This window comes from Toxoplasma gondii, chromosome V (assembly GCF_000006565.2).
Source record: "Toxoplasma gondii ME49 chromosome V, whole genome shotgun sequence".
Lineage (NCBI taxonomy): Eukaryota > Apicomplexa > Conoidasida > Eucoccidiorida > Sarcocystidae > Toxoplasma > Toxoplasma gondii.
The window spans coordinates 2,913,642-2,934,034 of record NC_031472.1 but is presented as its reverse complement, the minus strand read 5'-3'; the positions used below and the strand labels follow the sequence as shown (position 1 = coordinate 2,934,034).

At 51.9% G+C, this 20,393-nt stretch overlaps 2 protein-coding genes across 2 annotated transcripts; one reads left to right on the top strand and one right to left on the bottom strand.

The window, feature by feature from the left end:
- Window positions 1-210: 210 nt before the first annotated feature.
- Window positions 211-6,228, bottom strand: TGME49_283840 (GATA zinc finger domain-containing protein; the record flags this gene model as incomplete). Its single annotated transcript, XM_002369092.1, has 1 exon — window positions 211-6,228. One exon carries the CDS (start codon window positions 6,226-6,228, stop codon window positions 211-213), a length of 6,018 nt encoding a protein of 2,005 aa, XP_002369133.1.
- Window positions 6,229-12,393: 6,165 nt separating this feature from the next.
- On the top strand, window positions 12,394-20,374 carry TGME49_283850 (peptidyl-prolyl cis-trans isomerase). The gene is made up of 14 exons (XM_018781913.1): window positions 12,394-12,891; window positions 13,258-13,331; window positions 13,606-13,709; window positions 14,142-14,213; window positions 14,447-14,697; window positions 15,257-15,326; window positions 15,977-16,111; window positions 16,556-16,637; window positions 16,967-17,038; window positions 17,758-17,832; window positions 18,257-18,406; window positions 18,734-18,851; window positions 19,244-19,337; window positions 19,916-20,374. Exons 1-14 carry the CDS (start codon window positions 12,719-12,721, stop codon window positions 19,955-19,957), a joined length of 1,512 nt encoding a protein of 503 aa, XP_018637740.1. The 5' UTR covers window positions 12,394-12,718; the 3' UTR covers window positions 19,958-20,374.
- Window positions 20,375-20,393: the final 19 nt, after the last annotated feature.

Genomic DNA, 20,393 nt, shown 5'->3' with positions numbered 1-20,393 from the left:
GGGGGGAGCTGCTGTTTCCGGCTCTTGGGTTCGTGTCTCCTTTCCTTTTCGCTTCGCTGGATCCGCTGGCCTCCTTTTCGTCTCTCAAGGCCTCGGCAGCCTCCTGAGCGCCTTCCGGGGAGAGGGAGCTTGTTCTCTCTTCATGAATGGCAAGCTGTCTCCTCTGCCTTCTCTGTTTCCTCTCTGTGTCCATGTCTCTTTCCTGGTCGCTTAAGCCGCTTCGGGGAAGGAGTTTCCAGACGCGCTCGGCGGTCCTGCTGGGTGCGGCGAGTGAGCTTCTCGCACGGAAGGGAGCGTCGCGGAGAGAGAAGAAAGAGCTGCAGAGCTGGAAGTTTCTGCAGCAGTGAATCCAGAGAGGAGAAGGGAGACCGGTTTCCTCTGTCCCGTCGCGATTTGTTGTCGCTTCCTCGCTCGCATGTAGCAGGCGTTGCAGACTGGTAGCCCATCCAGGTACCTCCACTGGGGGGTGTGTCTCGCTTTGCAGAGTCGACAAGAGTTCGCGCCTTCTCTGCCTCGGCCGCCTCCCCTCTGCGTCCCTCCTGTCTTCGTCCTCCTGGCGTCTCTCCGTGTGCCATGGGCTGCAGGCCGTTCTGAGGACGAGCCCAGAGAAGCCGCTGCAGAAGCTGCAGACAGAGCTCTTTCTTCGACTTCGACTCCTCGCGCGGCGACAGAATTCGAGTTTTCTGAGTGCACGCACGCGTCCCCTGGCAACGCCTGCTCCCCAGCTGGGTTCTGGAAAAAAAACGAGGACCTCTCGGCTTCGCGGCCCTTCGCCTGTCTCCCCGACAGGCTGGCCTCTGCGGGAGACGGTGCTCCCGGAAAGAGAGTCCAGTCGCCAGTCTCCTGGACCTTTCTTCTGCTTTCGCTTCTCGTAGCATGGAGTGCGGTGCCTCTTCGCGTTCTCATGGCTCCTGGAAACGCTTCGCCGCGACTTTTGCCTCTTGTGCCTTTGAAACAAGGCTCCGCAGCAAAGGCCGCGGCCTCGCGCTCTCCCTGCTGACTGGCCTCTTCACTTTTCTCTCCTCGCTTCTCCCTGCGGTCGGTCTCGGGGCCGACAGCCGAGTTCGGCGGATTCCCCACACAGAGAAACGGAGACATGAAGTCTTCTTCAAGGCCGAACAGCGAGCCGGAGGAAGGCCCTCGGAGGCTGTTCTCGTCTCCGTTGTTCTCGCGGAGACAGGCACCAGGAGACAGATGCGGGGCGAAGCGGTTTTCTGAAGCAAAAGGGCCTCTTTTCGAAAAGGGGGACGCGAGTGTTTTCGTTCCAACGCAAGACGAGGACGCGAAAGACCCGTGGAGAGAGTCCATGCACCCCTTTGCGCCTTTTTTCAACGCCCTCGCTCCTTCGGTCAAAGAGAGACTTTTCTGGAGCTCCAGCTTCCCTTCGCCTTCTCTGAGGGCCGACGGAGGGCAGAAACGCGCAGCAGCCGGGAGAGCAGAGACAGAGGCATCCTGAGGCCCGCGGTCGACGGCGGGGAAGGTGACAGACGCTTCAGATGAACCCCAAGAGAGCGAAAACGCGTGCGACGAGTCTCTGGAAGCCTCTGAGGCGACGTCGGGACTGAATCGCGTAAGCGCTTCTCGCTGAGACGCGGAATGCACATACCGTTGCGCTTTCCCCAGGGCCGCAGAGGACTGTGTGGGGTTTTGAAGCCCCGACAAAGAGACATTTCGATCGCTTTTCTCCCCGCGAGAGTTCAAGGCGCCGACGACCGCCTCCTGCTTCTTGCGCCTGCCGCTGCGGACTGCGACTGCCTCGCCTGAGGACCTCAGGTCCTCCTGTGCCCTTTTTGGAGCCCCAGTGGTCTCCGAGACCGGCGACACCGGAGACACCCCCGCCGAAGACTCGTCCGCGAGAGGTCTCTGCCCATTTTGAGGGCGTGAGGACGAAACAGCGTACACAGTCTCGAAGAAAGGAGGTAAAAGAGAAGCAGAAGATGAAGAGGAAGGAGAAGGGGGCACAGGGGAGAAGAGGCTTTGCTTTTTTCCGGAGGTGTTTGTGGGGAACGAGGGCCATTCTCCAGGAGGGCCTTCGCCCCTCAAGTGACCTCGCAGCAGGTCTGCACTGAGATCGGGCCGAAGACCCTGGGGAGACGCCGGCGGAGGTGAGATTGCAGCGCGAGCGGCGAGGAAAGGAGACAGCAAGCAAGAAGGGTGGGGAGACGTTCTATTGCTCTCGTTTGCATTCCTGTCGAAGGGAGAGAGCGAGGTAGGACCGGACTCCGGAAAGGCGCGGGCGAAGTGAAGACAGCTCGTTGGAAATCCGTCTCTTTCGCTGCCTTCAGACGAGTTCTCAGACCTTTCCTCTCTCTCGAGGTCTCGCTTTCTCCCTTCTTCCGGGGCCTGGCTGCTCTCCTGAGACGTGGTGAAGATGCAGAGCTCTGTCTCTCCCTCTCCACCTGCCTCGCCGTCTCTGTCTCCTTCCGCAGCGACAGAAAGGTTTCTCCGTTTCTTCGAGGAAGAGAAGAGAGCCACAGATCCTGGATCCGCTTCGCTGTCTCGCGCGCGCGCTCCGCGCCTCTTCTCCTCTGGGGCCTTCTTCTTCTCGGGGCTAAGGGACCAGGGGTCGAGGATCTTCCTCTTTCTCTCCGAGAAGAAAGACGGGCATGAATCCGAGAGCAGGTTTTCGAGAATCGCAGCGGTTCGCTTTCTCGAAGAAGAGGAGACTCGGAGGCCGAGCCGCCCTTCCCTGTCTTCTTGCTTGCCCCTGTCTTCTGTCTTGCCCCTCTCGTCCTTCTCGTCTATATATTCTCTCTCCTCCCCTGCATCTTTTTTCTCCGTGCTTCTCTCAGGACCCTCGCCTTGCGTCTGCGGTCGGGACTCGTCTGTCCTGCCACAGAGACGGTCTCCCTCGTCGGCCACTGCGGTTACCGTGTCTCGTTTACGCCGGCGTCTGCCTTCTTGGTCTCCTCGCAGCTCCTCTGTGGGTGGCTTGTTCGCGAAGCTGCGCCCTCGAAGGCCTGCGGCAGGTCCCGAGTCGGGTGTGTGGGGTGTCTCCGACGCGGCAGGCGACGCGCTCGTTCTCTTCCCCTCGACAGACCCCGAGAGGAGACGCCGCGTGAGGTCTTCGCGCTCGAGCGAAGTCGAGGAAGGCGAGGGAAACGCTTCGCATGGCGTCGAGGAACACAGAAACAAATCCCCGTCTTCGAACGCCTCCTCAAAGGACGAGAGACAGGCGCTCTGTGGGGACCGCAACTCGCGGCCCGGCGGTTGCGGGGCGAGTCCATGGGAGAACAACGAAAGAGAAGACGCAAGAGAAGACACAGAAGACGAGGAAGAAGCAGAAGAAGAAGAGGAGAGCGTCGCTTCCTCTGGACTTTCTCGAGCGTGAACGAGAGCTGAGTGGACTGGAAAGACGGCTGAGGGCGAAAAAACGTCGGGGGAGAGGAGGGGGGGGAGGAAAGGCGAAGAAAGGAACGGCGAGGGGAAGCGCTGGCGAGACTTGCGGTCCCTCGGATTCTCTTCTCGACCTCCAGAAGAGGAGGACAGTGAACTCGCGCCGGAGGTTATCGCAGGCCTGTGGGATTTCTTCTCAGACGCGGAGAAGACAGGCGTCTGTTGCAACCGAGACAGAGAAGCTCGCCGACGGAGGCTCCGAGGGGAAGACGCGAGACAGGGAGCAAGGGCCTCCAAGGCGCTTGGGTGAGGAGAAGAAACGGAGGCGCGGCGAGTCGGATGGACATCTGCAGTGTCGCTCTGTTTCTTTTCAGAGAGAGAACGTCGCAAAGAATCTTCGCGTCGAAGGCAGACCCCCACCTGAGAGGGAAGAGTCGAGTCACAGGACATTCTTCGACTGAACGTATTTTTTTCACCAGCGAAGTGCATGCGCGGCAGGGAAGACGACAGGCGCTTCTCTTGCTTCTCTTCGCGCTCCGCTCTCCCCTCGCGCCTCTCACTGTGTCTCCTTTCGCCGTGACCGCCGTTCAGAGGTCGCCTCTCTTTCTCGCCGTCTGTCGCCGATTTTTCGGCCTCGCGGTCTGTGAAGAGAGGCTGAATCTTCTTGAGTCGGTGGACGTCGGAGAATTTCTTCTTTTCAGGAGTCAGAGGGTCGGCCCAGCTGCCTGCCAGCTCCGCGGCCAGAAACGCGGGGTTCTCGATGCGGGAGGAGACGAGACGACGCGCCTCTTCCCAGGAAGCCGTTTGACTCTTCAGCTTCTTCACTTCGCACGCTGCGACGCGACTGCATGCTTTCTCGAAGCGCCCTGCCGAGTCTCGCTGCAAGCTGCCCGCCCTCCGGCTGCGTCTGCGGCCTTTGCGGCCACAGGTCGCTTCCGTCGCATCGTCGAGCTCGAGCTGTTTCTCCGCTCTCGGCCTCAGAGGAGACACGCACGGACCTTCTCTCCCGGTGTCCCCTTTCTCTGGAGAGAGAAAAGAAGAAAGGACGCTTCTCTCTTCCGAGACCCGAGCGAAGGACGCGCTCGCCGTTCTCTCGCCTTCGCCGTCAAGGTTCCGCGAATCCTCCTCGGCCTCCTCCCGCTGTCTCTTCCGCTCGCCTTGCGAGGCGCTGCGCTTCGGAACTGTCTCTTCGCAACCGCTCGCGCCTTGGCCTAGGCCCTCGAAAGCTGCGCCGCGCTCGCGGTCCTCTTGCGCTCCAGAGACCAACGAGCCGGTGCCGGTAGCAGGGACACTGGGCAGCATCGAGAGGGCAAGGTCTGGCGTCGAAGCCTGGGAGAAGAGGCGAACGAGCTCGGAGCGGAGATGAATGAACTTCGTGCAGAGATTGAGGAGGTCTTCGTCACTCACGTCTCTCTTCGCAGAGAAAGAGGAGAACGGATTCTCGAGTCCTGGCGACGACGCGCATGCAGTCTCGGTCTGGATTTCCATGTCAACGCCTTGGCGCCTTGCCGGCGCCGGAAGCTGAGGCTCGCCAGCTTCGGCAGCCTCGACCTCGCCTCTCTTTGGAGTCTTCGACTGGGCGCAGGACGACGACAAAGGACAACAAGACGAAGAAGCAGAAGAAGCAGAAGAAGCAGAAGACGAGAGGCTTGCAGACGAGGAAGGCGAAGACGAAGAAGCAGAGGGGAGACTAGGAGAAGACAGGGCAGACGACCCGAGTCTTGAGGAGGCTAGATCGGGAGGAAGAGGATTAGAAACGACAGGTGAAGAAGAAACATTGCCTTCTTCGTCTTCAGCTGTATCGGCTTTCGTTCCCTGATTCCTCTCGGCGTCTCTTTCTTCTTCGTTGGCACGTTCTGTTGTCTTTTGTGTTTTGCTTGTCGCCTCGATCTTCTGCGTGACTTCGCTCTCCTCTTTGTCTCGCTGTCCCCCCGTTCGCGGCTTCCGCGCTTCTTCGCCGTCTCCAGTTCCCTTCTCAGTTGCTTCTCTGTCTGCTACATTCTCTCTCTCATTTCGTATCGAACGTTGTTTTTTCTTCTGCCTTTCGTCCTTCTCTTCACCGCTTCCCTCTCTTGCTTTTCTCTCCTCTCCCTTTGCTCTCTTGTCGCTTCCTCTTCTTTCCTCTTCTCCCTCGCACCTGTCTCCGGGGGCGTCTCTCCTCTCCTCTGTTTCTGCCTCATTCTTGTCTGTCTCTGTCTCTGCACTTTGCTCACGCGCTCCAAGGGTCGAGGGAGCAGACATCTCACGAGCTGTCCGGTCTCGTTTCTCCGTTTCTGTTTCTCCGAGATGTGCCTCCCTTCTTTCGTTGAGCAGCGAGGAAGATTTATCGCTGTCGAAGTTCCGGGGAGCGTTTTGGTCCGAGTTCGGGAGGGAAAGCGCGCCCGCGGCCTCTGAAGAGGAGTTGCTCTCACCTGTTTTCACAGAACAAGAGGACGAGGGAGGAAGACGCGAGGAAGGCGAGACGACACACAAAGAGACAGAGACTGAAGGAGAGGAAAGAGAGGAGTCCGAAGACAAAAGGATTGCGTCTCTCCGAGGCGCTTCGAGTCTCTCCTCAAAAGCGCACGGCGCATTCTGTGACCACGGCGACATGGCAGTTTTGCCTTCCGCAACTCTGTTGTTTCCTCGATCTTCTTCTTCTTCCACTTCCTCGGTTGCTCGTTCTATCTGTTCTTCTCTCTCTCTCTGTTGTCCTGATCTTTCTTCTTGTTCTTCCTTGTTCTCATGTTCCTGTTCCTTGTCTTCTTCTCTCTCTTTCTCTCCTTCTCTCACGTTCATTTCCGTTGCGAAGCTGAAAGTCTCTGGGGCAGGCTGGATAGAGTGACCCCCTTTGGAGTGTTCGTCCTTCTCTCTCGCCTTCTCTTCCCGCGCCCTTTCCGTGGATTTCTCCATTCTCAGTTTTCTCCGAGGTGCCACCGGCTGTTCTGCCGCGAGTGCGTGACGGAAGTAGCAAAGATGTCTCTGAAGAGAAAGGCACACGCGGTGCATGCAACTCCCTTCCGTTCGGTTTCTCGACGGAGATCTCTCCAGCTCTCGACCGTTCAGTGAAGCCGCGAGGCAGCTGTACGCTCCTGGCCACGATATCCGCAGAAAAGCGCGTTTTATCCGGTGGAGTTTTCGGGGAATTCCTTGCTCCAAAGACGCATAAAAAGACGAGAAAGAAGGGGAAAACGGAAGAACGAGACGTCCAAAGTGGGGCCAGGTCTTGCCTTGGGCGCCGAGGCAGGTAAGAAACTCGCAGAAAAGTCGCTCTGAACGTTTTGCCTCCTGGCGCCGCAAATCTCTCCTTTCCTCTGATGCGGAACACAAACGAATCGCAAGACTCGATGAACACAAAGATCCTCACACACTCGACACCTGCCTCGTTTGCAGTGTGACTTCACATTCATCCATATACATACATATATATATATATACATATATATACATATATATATATATATATTTGTATAGGTCTGGGTACATATATGCAAATATATATATATATATATATATGCAGATGTAGATATGTATTGGTATAGAGACCCGCTCCAGGGCCTTCATAGAAAGACGTTCATTGAAAGATAGACGAATTCGAGGACGGATAGCGGCGAGTATTCATTGGTTTGAATGGGTCGGCGTGCCACCGGAAGAGTTCGCTGTCGTGTATGAGACGAGCAGCGAGAGGTAAAGAGAAGAACCACGAAGACGTTGTGCATGAGGAAACGGCAAAGATCTCGTTTTTCAGAAGCACTCTGCCGCAGAAAAAGCAACCGGTCCCGCGTGCTCTTGCATATCCCAGAAAGCCGTGAAACCCTCGGCAGAGTGTGCCCCCCGTTCAGAGTTGAAACAGAAGCATCTTTAAACATTTGATGATTCTGGTGGAAAAACCACAAGCTCTCGCACCCCCTTCGTTCGCCTTCCACTCTCTTTATTCACGGAAAACAGTACCTATATATATATATATATATATACATATATAGGTATATATATATACATATAGGTATATATATATATATATATTTAGGTATATGTGAACGTGCTCGCGGAAGTGCACATGTGACCCACTGTGTGCGCGTAGACGCATATGTGAAAGCATTTGAAAGCAAGAATGCGCATGTGTGCAGCATGTCTCGTTTTTGGACAAGAAGAAATACAGAATGGTGTCTCACTAATCCTTCGGCAGACGACCCTTTACTCCCCACCTGGGACCACGGGCAAGTGTTTTCACAAAGAGAAATTTAAAATCGTGAACGTATAAATGCAATGGAGAACATACACACACAGAAAGAGTACACCTTTCGAAAATCTCACATCGCCTGGAACAGCGGTAAGTTTGACGCGATGGGGAGAACCGACAAGGCATGGAGTGAAGGGGAAGGGGCGAGGCAGGCACCGACCTTCGATAAAAATCGGCACATTCTCGGCGGCGAGAAAATCAAAGATCTCAGTTTTTCGTTTCCAGAAACTCCCGTTGCACTCTCGCAGACTCAGACATAAAAAGGCACACGGCAGACTCCCCAGATTGAACACTTGCAGAGAGTCATGCTCACAAAGCAAAACTCCATCATCTCTACACAAGTACACACATCTAAATTTGTACAGTTATATAGTTATCTTCTGTATATATAATGTATAAATCATATACTTAACTATAGGCATGAGAACGTATGTATATGTGTTGATTCAGAAAACAGAGCATGAATGTGAATTCACGGTTGCTGCGTTCGGTACGGATCCACGTCTGTACCTAAGCAGATTTACAGGAACTGTGTCGCGTTCATGCTCGGCATTTCAAGATTTTCACTGCGGGGAGGCGACCCCACCCAACGGCGGACGGGCGAGTCTCGCTTCTGCATCCGTTTTTTGAGAAGCGTTTTTCTGGGGAGGAAAAGCTTGGCTGAATGCAGACGATTGCTTCGTTCCAAAAGGTCTGCTGCCAGCAGATCTCGGCCCCGTTCTGTGTGTTGAGAACAGCTTTTTGCGGAAGACATGACTGCCAAAAACTCTCTCAAAAAGACTTTTTTCTGTCGCACTGCTCGCAAGAGAACACGAGAGTTCCTCCAGAGGAACCACTCTAGAAGCTGGCACGCTTACACTCCGTCGCACTCAAGATTACAGAAGAGAAAGGAAAAGATTCTACCGCAGGCCAGCAGGCAAGACACTGACTAATAAGACGAAATAGGACAAAAGCAACAGCAGCAGGGCAGGGCGACAAGGGAGAGATCCAGTTAGATCTTCCTGGGAGGAAACAGGGAAGCGGTGGTCAGCGCGCGCATCTGCAAAGCCTCGAGGGAGATCTTGAAATCTTTCGGACGAACCCAATCAGGAACTTCGCGCACCAACCGCTTCTCACGAAAAACACAACCTTCAGCATATACGCTTCCTCCGCTTTGTCCATATAGGCATGCATACATATTTATGTGTACGTATGTATGTTACTCTACGTCTGGGTATATGTACGGCCATGTGTCTGGCGTTCTCGTTTAGGTTTTCTTTCATGGTGTAACGAGGCGTAGTCTTCAAAAGCGAAACTCACTCGGCGTTTCCGGTTGGTGTGTCTTCTGACTTCGCGAAAGAAAAGACTTCTGGCCTCCTACAGTGACTGGCGAAAGCGTTTTCTCGCAGCTTTGCCTCTTGACTTCTATCCCGTCGGGTGCTCTAGGCAACTTCTCGGCCCCGCTTTTAGACGAAGTTGCAGTGCAGCAAAATCAAAAAGCGAAAGTGGAAAACAGACAACACGACGAGCAAGTGTTTCGCCGGCGAAGAAAAACGGAAGAAACGAAAGGAGCTCTCGAGTGGCCGCTTCCTACTGGCCAAGACAATAAGCTCGGCGAAAAACCTGATCTTCGAACGCTGGTCAAACTGACCCAGGTACATTTGCAGATCGGTAATTTGGAATGAGACGGGGAGTTCGAGAAGGCGGAAAGCTTTCTTGACGGGTTCGGCGTCGCTCTCCTTCCAACGTTTCACCAAGAAAATCTGAGGTCAGAGCGCTTCCTGCGGCCTTTCTCGCTACACGTTCTAGAGTGCAGTAAAGAATGTGTTCATCGGAGAAACAGAGACTACCTTGGGCGTTTCTCTTCGCGAGACAAGCAAAATCTTAATCGATAGGATATACCTTTTTGACGGCACAAAAGACTACTGCCTTCGTGGCGAGCACACCCAGCGCGAACATGTGCCTCCAATGTCATTCCCGCGAGGCAACAATGCTGCGTTTCCACGTATCGTCCACAACTTTGCTTGACTCAGGGCGCTGTCCTTCATATTCAGCTTTCTCGTTGTGCGTCGGAAAGTACGGCTTTCTTTCTGATGCCCTTAGCTACGCTGACGCTGACGCACATGTTCAAACGGACGCGGACTCAGATCTCTGTGTGCCGACAAAGGCCGAAGAAGGCGTCCGTGTGCCTTTTTCGAGGCAGAAGAAAAAGTCGGGGACCCTTGTGAAGGGAAACCACCACGCAAAGAAGAGCTTTCGAGTGAGAACCTTTATGCTGAAGAAAGGAAGAGAATCAGAGCGTGTAGAGAAAGGGAGCGCGTTCGACGAACGTGGGGTGAGGGGCCACACATATCTAGAAAGTTAGGAAGTCAAAAGAGAAAAATGTTGGGTTTTCCGCGAATACTTGCCCCAAGAATGAGAGCTGAGCTGAGGCCGAGGCAGTATGCTCAAAAGAATCTTAAAATTTTTTTCGGGTACAAAACTCGTGCGGGTGGATCTCTCGTATTCCTGCAGCAGCTCCCTAACCACGCAATTTTTAGAGTCTCTTCACCTTATTGAGGAGAAGCTTCTTCTCCGGGTTTGGGTTCTTGTCTAGCAGGGCGAAGATCTGTGTGGATTCATGACCTCTGAACGCGAAGGAAAACGTGAAGTCTGGAATCGCGGAATGGATAAAATGCGCTATCCGTACCTGTTCAGTGTTTACACACCGTTTCCGCTCTCCGAAAACTCCGTCTGCACTCGAAGTCGCACTCTTCTATTCTGAGAAAGCCTGACTTTACGAGCGAGAAGAAAACCTGGCAGTTTGTGGAGGAACACAGTCAACACACCGTTTCTTCGCGCCTCCCCCCCCCCCCCCCAAATCAACTGTCTTGTTTCGGCTTCGTACTGACTTTTACGTATGGGAGTTGTCTTTGGGATTTTTATGTGAACTGGCTACTATTGGAGTGCATTTTCCCTACAAAACGAGAAGTAGGTCATTTGGGCCGAGGGTGCTTGCTGTGTGAAGTCTCTGGTATTGGTTTGTAGGCAGCTCGAATTAAATCTGCGACAGTGTGAGAGACAACGTACAACGAGAGCGGAGAAGCGATCCACGTGGTGTTCCATATTGCTCCAAAAGGGAGAGAAACACAACGTCTGTTTCTTGTTCTGCACATTTCCGATCTCCGCTTCTGCCAACACTCGAAGTCTCAAAATGTCCAGGACGCGAGAGTCTCGTGACAGTTTTATCAGGAGTTCTCTTCGAAAACTGAACAGAGCGCGTGCCCGCGGGAACTTTGTCTCGTTTTTCCACGGTAAAAATGTGACTGTGCTTGTTATTTCTGCACAGACAAACGGCACCGTGGATTCTAGATCCCGTGCTGGAACGGGCAAATCCACGGATGCACCTCTCATTTGGAAGTATTTCTCGACATTTCATCAGGGTTTCTTCGTCTTTGCTGCGTGACACCACGAAACGGAAAAGAATGCGTGGTTCCTTCTTTTCTGTGGCAGATGCAAGCAACATGCGCTTCGCAGCCCCTCCTACGGCTGTCAACGTTGGCACACGGCAGCGCAGAGCGAAGTGTACAAATAAAGCCTTTCCCATTGTAAGCGATACTGTTGGACACTCCTTTCTAGCGGTGCGTATACGATGGACGTCTTCACTATCCACAGCTCCGCAGGACGACAGCACATGGATCCTGTAAAAAGGGTGTTGCGCGAGTACGAATGTCTCATTTCCCTTTTGAGGCTCCAAAACTGGAGGACAACGGAAGAAAATTCACCACCGGTCCTCTCCACTCGAGTAAAGGAACTGCACAGATCTATCCCTTCATGTTCGATTTCCCAAGGAGAAGCCGGCTCGTGTGTGTCGTCTGGGAATACTGGTGATTTCGTCGCCGACTTGCTCTGACACCCGTTAGTTCGACAGACAGTCGCTGTTACACTTCACCCCACGGCTATTCCTTTTTCCCAAGAGCCTCTCCACGACTCTCGCAGAAACACTGAGAGGATTTCCGCGCCCCCACCACAACCCTGCGAGTCCTTGCATCAGAGTTGCGCTTTCTGTTTGTCAGTGTCAACTCGCCAACGTGCGAAAACAGGAGTGTACGCATGTCCTATCTGCCGGCTCGGGTCACATGTCCACGCGCAGGAAGCTGTTTAAGCTGTCAGAAAACATTCAAAAGGGGTGTGAACGCATAGTCGAGAGAACTCTGTGCGGAGTTCGTCTTCCGCACACTTCATGCCAACACTCCCACCCCGTTTCTTTTCCTCGAAACAGCTTCAGTGACGCACAACTACCGGAGAACGGCATGCTGACCCTGTGTGCTGCTCAACTTGCACTTGGTCGTTCTTGTGCGTTCCTCAACGAACTCAAATTCTCTTGACACTGAACAAGCCCGCCAGTCAGGTGCATCTCCTTTGCGTCAACAGAAAGCGCCTCTCTTCTTCCGGGGATTGACGGCCGTGTCTCTCCAGTTTTCCCTGGGCCGTTTGCTCGCGCTCAGTTCTTGAACGCCTTTGTGTGTCGGTTTCCCGAGAGCAGCTGCAACCTAGAACTCACTACTTTGAACAGTGCAGGGCTGAAAAAGAACTGTGTAAATATCGGTGCGTCGGAGAACCAAGATCAACTGTGCTAGCACAGCAGGCTTGGACAATGATGTGCAGACAGAACCATTTAAACGCCGCGAATTCCCGGGCAAAGGGTGTTGTTCTTGATGTTCCGGAGTTCCGAGCGACTTGCGAGTGGTGGACGGAGAGGGTGCGCGGCGGCAGAGCGCGAACAGAGAAACTTGAAAATGAGTAAAGTTGCACCGTCGCGTGTGTCGCGTTTTACGTGTAGGTCGTTTCCGCTTGAGGTGCTTCCCACCAAACCACTCAGATTTCGTTTTCTTTCGTGTATCTCTGCATTCCCTCAAGCCCTTCGTCCGCTCTCCCCGGACAGGAGCACTCCCTCCGTCCACTGCGTCTTCTTTTGCATCGCGTTTCCCTCCCGCCTCCCTCCAACGCTCGTCTCTCTCTCTCCCCTCGTTCCCCAACTACTCCGTGCATGCCTCACGAAATCCGGCGCCACGCACTTACCCTCCATTTCCCCCTCCATTTTCCCGTCCATTTTCCCCTCCAATTCCCCCGCGCTCCGCAGCCAAAGACGCCTGTGCGTCGTCCACACCAAGAGCAGGAACTTGAAGACTCGTCACAGTCGCCATGGGGGGAACGTGTGAGGAAGCGAGCAGCCATGCTCACAGCCACTCCTGCTGCGGCAGCGGCTCTGACAAAGTCGACGTAGATCCCGCGAGCATCGTCGACGCCGGAGAAGAGATCTCTTCAGGAGACAAAGGCGTCTTCAAAAAAATCCTTAAAGAGGGAGATGGCCCCCAGTAAGGCACAAACAAACTCACCCAGACACCCAAAACGCACCTTTCGCCCATCCAAGCAAAAACGGGCAAGCACACAAAGATATACATATAATATACATATATATATATATATGTGTCTATATGTATATGTGCTGCCACATATATATATATATATATACATATATAAATAAAGTAGGATATACATATTTATATAATAGCTGTGTGCATGGTTTTCCGTCTTTCTCTCTATGTGTTCTACCTTCATCTTTTTCACCGATTCCCTCTTTATCTTGATCTTTCTCTTTCTCTGCATTCCTTTCCTCTTGCATTGTCTCTCTTTCGCGCTGCAGCTGTCTCTCCGTTTTCCCTTTTCTTATCTTTGCTCAGACCGCAGCCCGGCGAAGAGGTCGTCGTCCACTACACAGGAACTTTGCTCGATGGCACAAAGTTTGACTCCTCGAGTGAGTTTTGGAAAAGTCGAAGCAACTCTTTTTCTCAGGCTTCTATGAAGTCTCCTCCGGCTCCACGTGTGAGGTCTTCTCCGCTGCAGCGACGCAATTTCGACGTCTCCATCTCTGTGTCTCGTTTCTGTGTTCCTCTTCTCTCCGGTGGGGAGACAGCAGCCGGCTGAGAAAAAACGCAGGGATCGCTTGGAACCTTTTGCACTCACACCTTCTTTCCAGACAGAAAGGGAGTCCTTCGAAGTTCTGTAATTGCTTTTCCTTCTTTTGACAGGAGACCGAGACAGTCCTTTCAAATTCATCATCGGCGAGGGCCAGGTGATCCGTGGCTGGGATTTGGGAGTGATGAAGATGAAGAGAGGCGAACGCGCCATGCTGGTGAGAAAAGAGACGACACAGAGAAAATGGAAAAGGAGAGCGAATGCATGCCCTCAGAACCATATATATATATATATATATATATATATACCTGTGTGCATATGTATGTGCATCCGTATCTATCTATATATATATATATATATATATGTATTATATATACCGTAACAATGTATATAAATTTATGTAAAATTACATACATATATATCTGGACTTAATAATTCCCCATGTGGCTCACTTTTAGACGTTGAGTGTTCCACGTGGGCATGCGCGTGACTTCCCTTTCTTCTCTCATGTACAGGTCGTCCAAGGTAGGGAGAGAAGCGCGAGTCTTTTGCGAGTTTCTTTTCACTCTTTCACTAGGGAAGCCTCTGCTGCTCTGGAGAAAGTAAATCTATGCATGCATTCTCTCTGCCTTTTTCCGTTGTCTCTCAGACCATCCAGCCGGACTATGGCTACGGCGCCTCGGGGTCTCCGCCAGTCATCCCTCCCAACTCTGTCCTGAAGGTACTTTTTGAAGACGAGATTTCTTCCTCAGAAAAATACGAAACTCCAAGTCCTGTGCTTTACGTATACGAATGTACGATTGCATACATACATACATATATATATATATATATATATATTTACATGCACATACGTATGCATTCATATTCGTCTATCTAGATGTATACAAAGATTTTATATATATATATATATATGTATATGTATAAATTTATTTGTATGTGTTGTGTTTGCAGTTCGACGTGGAGCTGCTGGACAGCCACCCGAAGCCGAAGGACAAATGGGAGATGAATGTGGGGGAGAAACTCGAGGGTGCGAATGCGGAGAAGGAGAGGGGAAACGAGGCTTTCAAGAAAGGCGGCTACGCAGAGGCAGCGGCGGCCTACCGTGAGGGTCTCGACTTTTTCTCCTTCACGGAAAATTGGACCGACGAAGAGCGCGAGCAGCAGAAACGTTTGGAGTTGCCTCTCCGCCTGAACCTCGCCACGTGAGCGCCCGAACGCAGACAGGTTTCGAAGGGGAAAAGGAAAAATGTCTTTCCAAAGAAAGTGAGAAGTCATGAGGTCGGGCCTTTTTCCTGCTTGCCAAGCGGGTGGCAAAGACTGGACGTACGCGTTGAGCAGAGTCCTCGCGTTCTCCGTTTCTGAAGCTCTGACGCAAATCCCAGAAACCCAATATGAAGTGTAAAACGACCAAATGTACGCGTGGATCTACAAGACACAACTGTGTCGACCTTTCCTCGCCTTGTGCTTCTTTATTTCCGCATGCACACGCAAATATATATACATTTATCTATCTATATATATATAGATATAGATATAGATATAGATATAGATATGTACGAATATCAAGGTTTGTGTATGTATTTATACATATGAATATGTATAGATATGTACGTACAGGAGAGCGGGGTTTTTTTCGTTTCTCTTTCTTCACGCATCTCGAGAGGGTAGCGTGTCATTCCTGTCTAGGAGGAATTTCTTTCTCAGTCGCAGTTTTGAGTGTTTTGTCTCTCTGCGTCACTGCGTCGGGTCGTGGGCATGCAGGTGCTGCAACCGCCTGGGCGAGTTCTCTGAAGCCATCGAGCAAACGACGAAGGCGCTTGAGATGGACCCGGTGAGTCGGGAAACAAGAAAAAGTTGGCAACATTTCTCTCGCTTTCTCTCTTCTCTCTCTCGTACAGAGATAAAGCGGCTTTGAGTGACTCGAGGAAGGCTCGACTCTGTGACTGTTTTAAGGGAAGAACAGGCGCTTAAAGTCTGACTGGCGAGCCTTTTCGATCATCGTATTTAAAGATCAGTCAGACAGGGGGAGACCCTGAGATGAAGAGATACTAGAAACCGAAAGACAGACAGGTAGAGGGGTCTAGAGAACGAAACAGCAGAGGTACAGAGATCGAGAGAGGCAGGTAGAGAGTTCCCCACCCAGTTCGAGACACAGAGGTAGGTTGGTACACAGAGAGTAGTGCACCTCTGTGCATATTCATCGGTGTAAATGTCAGAAGGACAAGAAGGTTGGCAGTTCCTGAAAAAGGCGAGGAAAACGCGTTTGTGTTGAGATACCAAAGCGTTGCCTCGAAGGTTTCTGGAGAACGCGGAAAGAAGGCTCAACTCGCCTTTTTTTCTTTCTCTTGGCACTCTCCTGCGACCGTGCGTGTATTCGTTGGAGAAGGTGTGGGCATCCTTTTCCGTGGAAAAGCAGGTTCTTCACGAACGGACAGAGATAGAGATGCTTTTTTAACTCTTTTTTTATGTCTGTGTCTTCAGGAAAGCAGCAAAGGCTGGTACCGGCGCGGGGTTGCTCGCATGGCTGTAGGCCAGCTGGATGAGGCTCGTCATGACTTTGTGCAGGCGGCGAAACTGGATCCGAAAAACGTGGAAATTCGACGAGAACTGGAGAAGGTGAGAAGCGGAGAAGAAAAGGACAGAGAGGAGAGAAAAGAGGAAAGGAAAAGGAGTAGGAGATGTGTAGGGAAGGAGGCAGGGGAACGGCGGGGGAGATACAGCGAGAGGAAAGGGCAGGGTCAAGGCACGGGTGCGAGATACCCTGAGAAAGGCGAAGGCGAGAGACGGAACTGCATGGGAGAGGCAGCGAGGAGAAAGAGAACCGGAGGTGTGTCTGAGTTGCTGCATGCGTTTTTTTTGAGGAACTCCAGACAGGATTTGGAGAGACGAAACCATCAAGAGTCGTCTTGTCTCTCCTATTTCTTCCCATCGTTCGGCAGCCCGGTGGCACAGCTGATGTGTGTGTTTTTCAGAAGCCGAAGGCGACTTTTCGTGCTCGACAGACTTTCCTAACGTCCTGCACGGTTTGTGTGTGTGCGTCTTTTGCCTGTCGGTCTTCAGTGCAAGAAGAAGATCGAGGAGGTCCGCGCTAAGGAGAAATCGGCTTTCGGAAACATCTTCAAGAAAGTTGATCTGTACACAGGCAAGTCCGCTCTGCTGTCTTCGTGTGGGTGCTGCACCTGCTCCTCTGTCCCCCGAGTTTCCAGTCGTTCCTGCGTTCTGCTGCATTCTTGTTTTTCCGCGCCGTTGCCGCTGTTGTGCGCCTCGTTCCCTTCGTCTGTTCTTCTCGGGGTGGTGCTCCAGAAAATCACAAACATCGTACTCTGACACCCGCGAGCAAGTTCGAGGACCTCCATCTCTCTCAGAAGCGCGAAGCCTTCCGGAGTGTTTTCCTCTCGTTTCCGTTTTGTCTCCCTTTTCGTCTTCGCGTTCTCCTCGCAGCCTCGAGTTCTGTGGTGAGCGTGCGTGCAGAGAAACAAGGAGTCCGCAACGTATCCAAATGCCCCAAGGTGTACATGGACATCAAAGTCGGCGACAATGCGCGTAAGCGGTTCTCTCTCCCAAAGGCTGCTTGCGAAAAGCAACGCGTCGAGCCTTGCAAAGAAACATTTGGCCAGCGCTGCGCTCGTGCCTCGAGCTCACACCACGCAAAACGTTAGAGATTCAAATCCGCTTCTTCACCTGTAAACGGCGACGCATATGTCGACACAGAATCGTGGAGAATAAGTCTCCTCAATGCATAGCCTCATGTATATATGTTACAACAATGTGTAGATACGAATGTAAGACTATGCCTTTACATATGTATGTATATATATATACATATTCATATATATATATATAAACGTATATCTGCGAATGGGGATATGTGGGCAGTCCGCGAGAAGGCAGTAGACGTTTTCGTCAACTTTCTGCGTTGAAACAAGAAAGCAGAAAGCGACGCGTTCTAAGCAGGCCTTGTTGGATATATGTACTTGTGTTCTGTGAAGTTTGGGGAACTGAGTGGAGTGCCTGTAGTCAATGCGACCCACCTCTGTGCGTACAAGGGGAGAAAGATCTCATGCTCACTGCACTCTCCCTTCAGCGACAAGCATTGTACACATGTGGAGATGAACGGCGAACATACAGACACACAGAGATTCAGCGTTGTCGATTTCGTCATCGTAGGAGAGGGATTTGTGCGTCTGTCCGAAAAAGTGGAGACTGAGTATTGCAAGACAGTTTTTCCAAGATTTCTCTTCTTTTTGCGTGGTGGTGGACAGCAAAGCGAGTCGTCTTCGCCCTGTACAACGACACTGTCCCGAAGACAGCCGAGAACTTCCGCGCACTGTGCACAGGTACAGGATGTGCTTTCATAAAAAGGCTCTCGGCGCGTTTTTGCGCTCTTTTTCTCTTCCACAGGGGTGAAGCAGAACTCAATGAAAACTGCGAAAGCTGCCACAAATCTACATCTACATCAAATTCGCTACGCGTCCAGTCTTGTGTCTACACGTATATATATATATATATATATATATATATGTGCTTGTCCACATCTATGTGCATGTGTGTATCTATGTGTAAATCTGTTGTTTTTGTCTGCGTAAGTGTATGCCTATTCATGTATATATATATATATATTATTATATATATATATATGTATTGGTGGGTGCATTGGTGAGTTGATCAAGAGTAGATGCGAGTTTGATGGTAGGTTTGAGTGGGCAGGCGTCCTTGAGAGTGTAGAACATTTGACACAAAAGGCGTCTGCGTTCTGTGCAGGAGAGAAGGGTGAAGGAAAGAAGGGCAAGCCTTTGTGCTTTAAGAATTCGCTTTTCCACCGAGTCATCCCCGGATTCATGATGCAAGGTGGAGACTTCACAAATGGCGACGGCACTGGTGGAGAGTCGATCTACGGCCCTCAGTTCAACGGTGAGGAGATCGGAAGAAGCAAGACGAGAGTCATCACCAAGACGAACCATCAGTGCAATGTAGAGGCGGCGACAGTTACTTATTTTTATTGTCGCAATGCCGTGAGAGCTGCGTCACTTGAGAAATCGGAGTTCTGTTGTGTGGACTCTTTTCCACGACAGAGACGAAGTAGCGGGGAGCCGCGGGCGAGAAGAAATCATGTTTTCTCTTGTCCTGATTAGGGGGAAAGGGCAATGGACAGAGCCTGAAGAGACAAGAGGCGGTGGAGAGGCCAATGGCAACCTTTCAGAGTTCCTTGAGGATCGTGCTTCTTTGTTTTTGTGACAGACGAGAAATTCGTCGACCAGCACACAGGCAGAGGCCAGCTGTCCATGGCGAACTGCGGCCCGAACACGAACTCGTCGCAGTTCTTCATCACCTTCGGACCTGCGCCGCATCTCGACGGGTACACACAGCAATGCGTAAATGCAGTTATTCTTCGAAAAAAAAGCCTCTGCATGCGCGGGAACAGGGTGGAACCTTTGTGGCAAGAACGGCGCTTTGGTTGAGGGGAGAAAAGGAACTTCGGTGTCGCGGCGATGAAGCAAGGCCTGCACTTGTTGGCGGCGCTGGAGGGGTGAAGAAAGTCTCCTGCAAGGCGTTCGTCTCTGGGGGGCGCGGTGTAGTTGTATGCGCTTGTACGTGAGCAGGTGTATCCAAGTAGACTGTTAAGCGTCGAGACAGAGTGGACTTGCATAAACGGAGCGTCTGGGTGGGGAACGCGAGTGAGGGCAAGGTGAACTTCCAGCGTTTGCAGAGGGGAGGCGCCTTTTGTGTCGGTGTATGCATCTTTTTCAGCAAACATGTTGTCTTTGGCGAAGTTGTTGAGGGACAGGACGTCCTCGACGAAGTGGAAGACGTGGAGACCGACAAGAGCAACGATCGGCCGAAGGTAAAAAGAGGAAATGACAAGCAAGGAAAAGTCTCCTTCCAAAACAGAGTCGACAAAACGCTGTGTCGTCGAACACGAGCAAGGAGGAACCACAGAGACAAAACAGAATCCGTGGTGACTAGGTATATATATCTATATATATTTATATATTTATATGTGTGTATATATATGTGTGTGCTAATGTATATTCGTGTGTATATATGCATGCATGGTGTAAGAAATATGAAAAAGTGAACGAGAGCGGTGCGTTCACAGAGAGAGGAGAAAGCAGGCGTAGGAGGGGGGGGGGGGATTGGATTGCGAGGGTGTTGTAAGAAGTCATGAGAGAGGAGGCCGCGAAGCAGCGATAGGCCGTCAGGTGCAGGGTGCGTTGTAGGTCTTTGCATGCGTTTAACTGGCGCGAGATGCGCGAGACGGAAGCCGGGCGAGTGGTTTCTCAAGAACATGAACTTTGTAAACTCGAGGCATGCGAGGGGGAAGAAGCCAGCGAGACAGTTTGGAAAAGTTGGAGAGAGAGGAACTGCGTGCTGCTGTCGGAAATTCGAGCCGTCCTTTCTTTTGTGTCTTTTTTTTCGCAGCAAGACGTCCAGATTGTCGATTGCGGCGAAGTGAAATGCTGAAGAGGGCGCCTGGATCTCGGTGGCCAGACGACTCTCTCACGTATAGCTTCCCGAGTTCTTTGCACATGTTTCCTCATTTCTTGTAGAGACTCACCGTCACGAATCCCCTGTGTGAGAAGGGTCCTCTGTGCAGCATCAAGGATTTCCGTCCGTTTGTCTCCTCTTTTTTTCTGTTTCCTCGCGCAAAGAAACTGAGAGAAGGCCTGGCTGGCTCGGCTCTCTGCGCGCGTTCCGCGAAAGACGAAGACGAGGAACCTGTCTCCAAAATCGTATTCGAGGAAAGGGCGCCCACCCTACCGTCCAAAAGAGAAGCCGACCGATAAGAGTCGTTCTGTCGTGCCATCTCGGTGTTGCATCCGTGAGAAACCAAGAACGTTTCGAGGTTTGGCAAACGAAAACATCAATCTTTTTTGCGTCAGAGGCGTTCGCGTTTCCT

What these genes read in the sequence shown, in the direction of transcription:
- TGME49_283850 (XM_018781913.1), top strand. Translation starts at nt 12,719, where the DNA reads ATGGGGGGAACGTGTGAGGAAGCGAGCAGCCATGCTCACAGCCACTCC. An exon ending in AAAGAGGGAGATGGCCCCCA is followed by an intron (nt 12,892 to 13,257) that starts GTAAGGCACAAA and finishes ATCTTTGCTCAG; the next exon opens with ACCGCAGCCCGGCGAAGAGG. An exon ending in GAAAGTTGATCTGTACACAG is followed by an intron (nt 16,638 to 16,966) that starts GCAAGTCCGCTC and finishes GCGTGCGTGCAG; the next exon opens with AGAAACAAGGAGTCCGCAAC.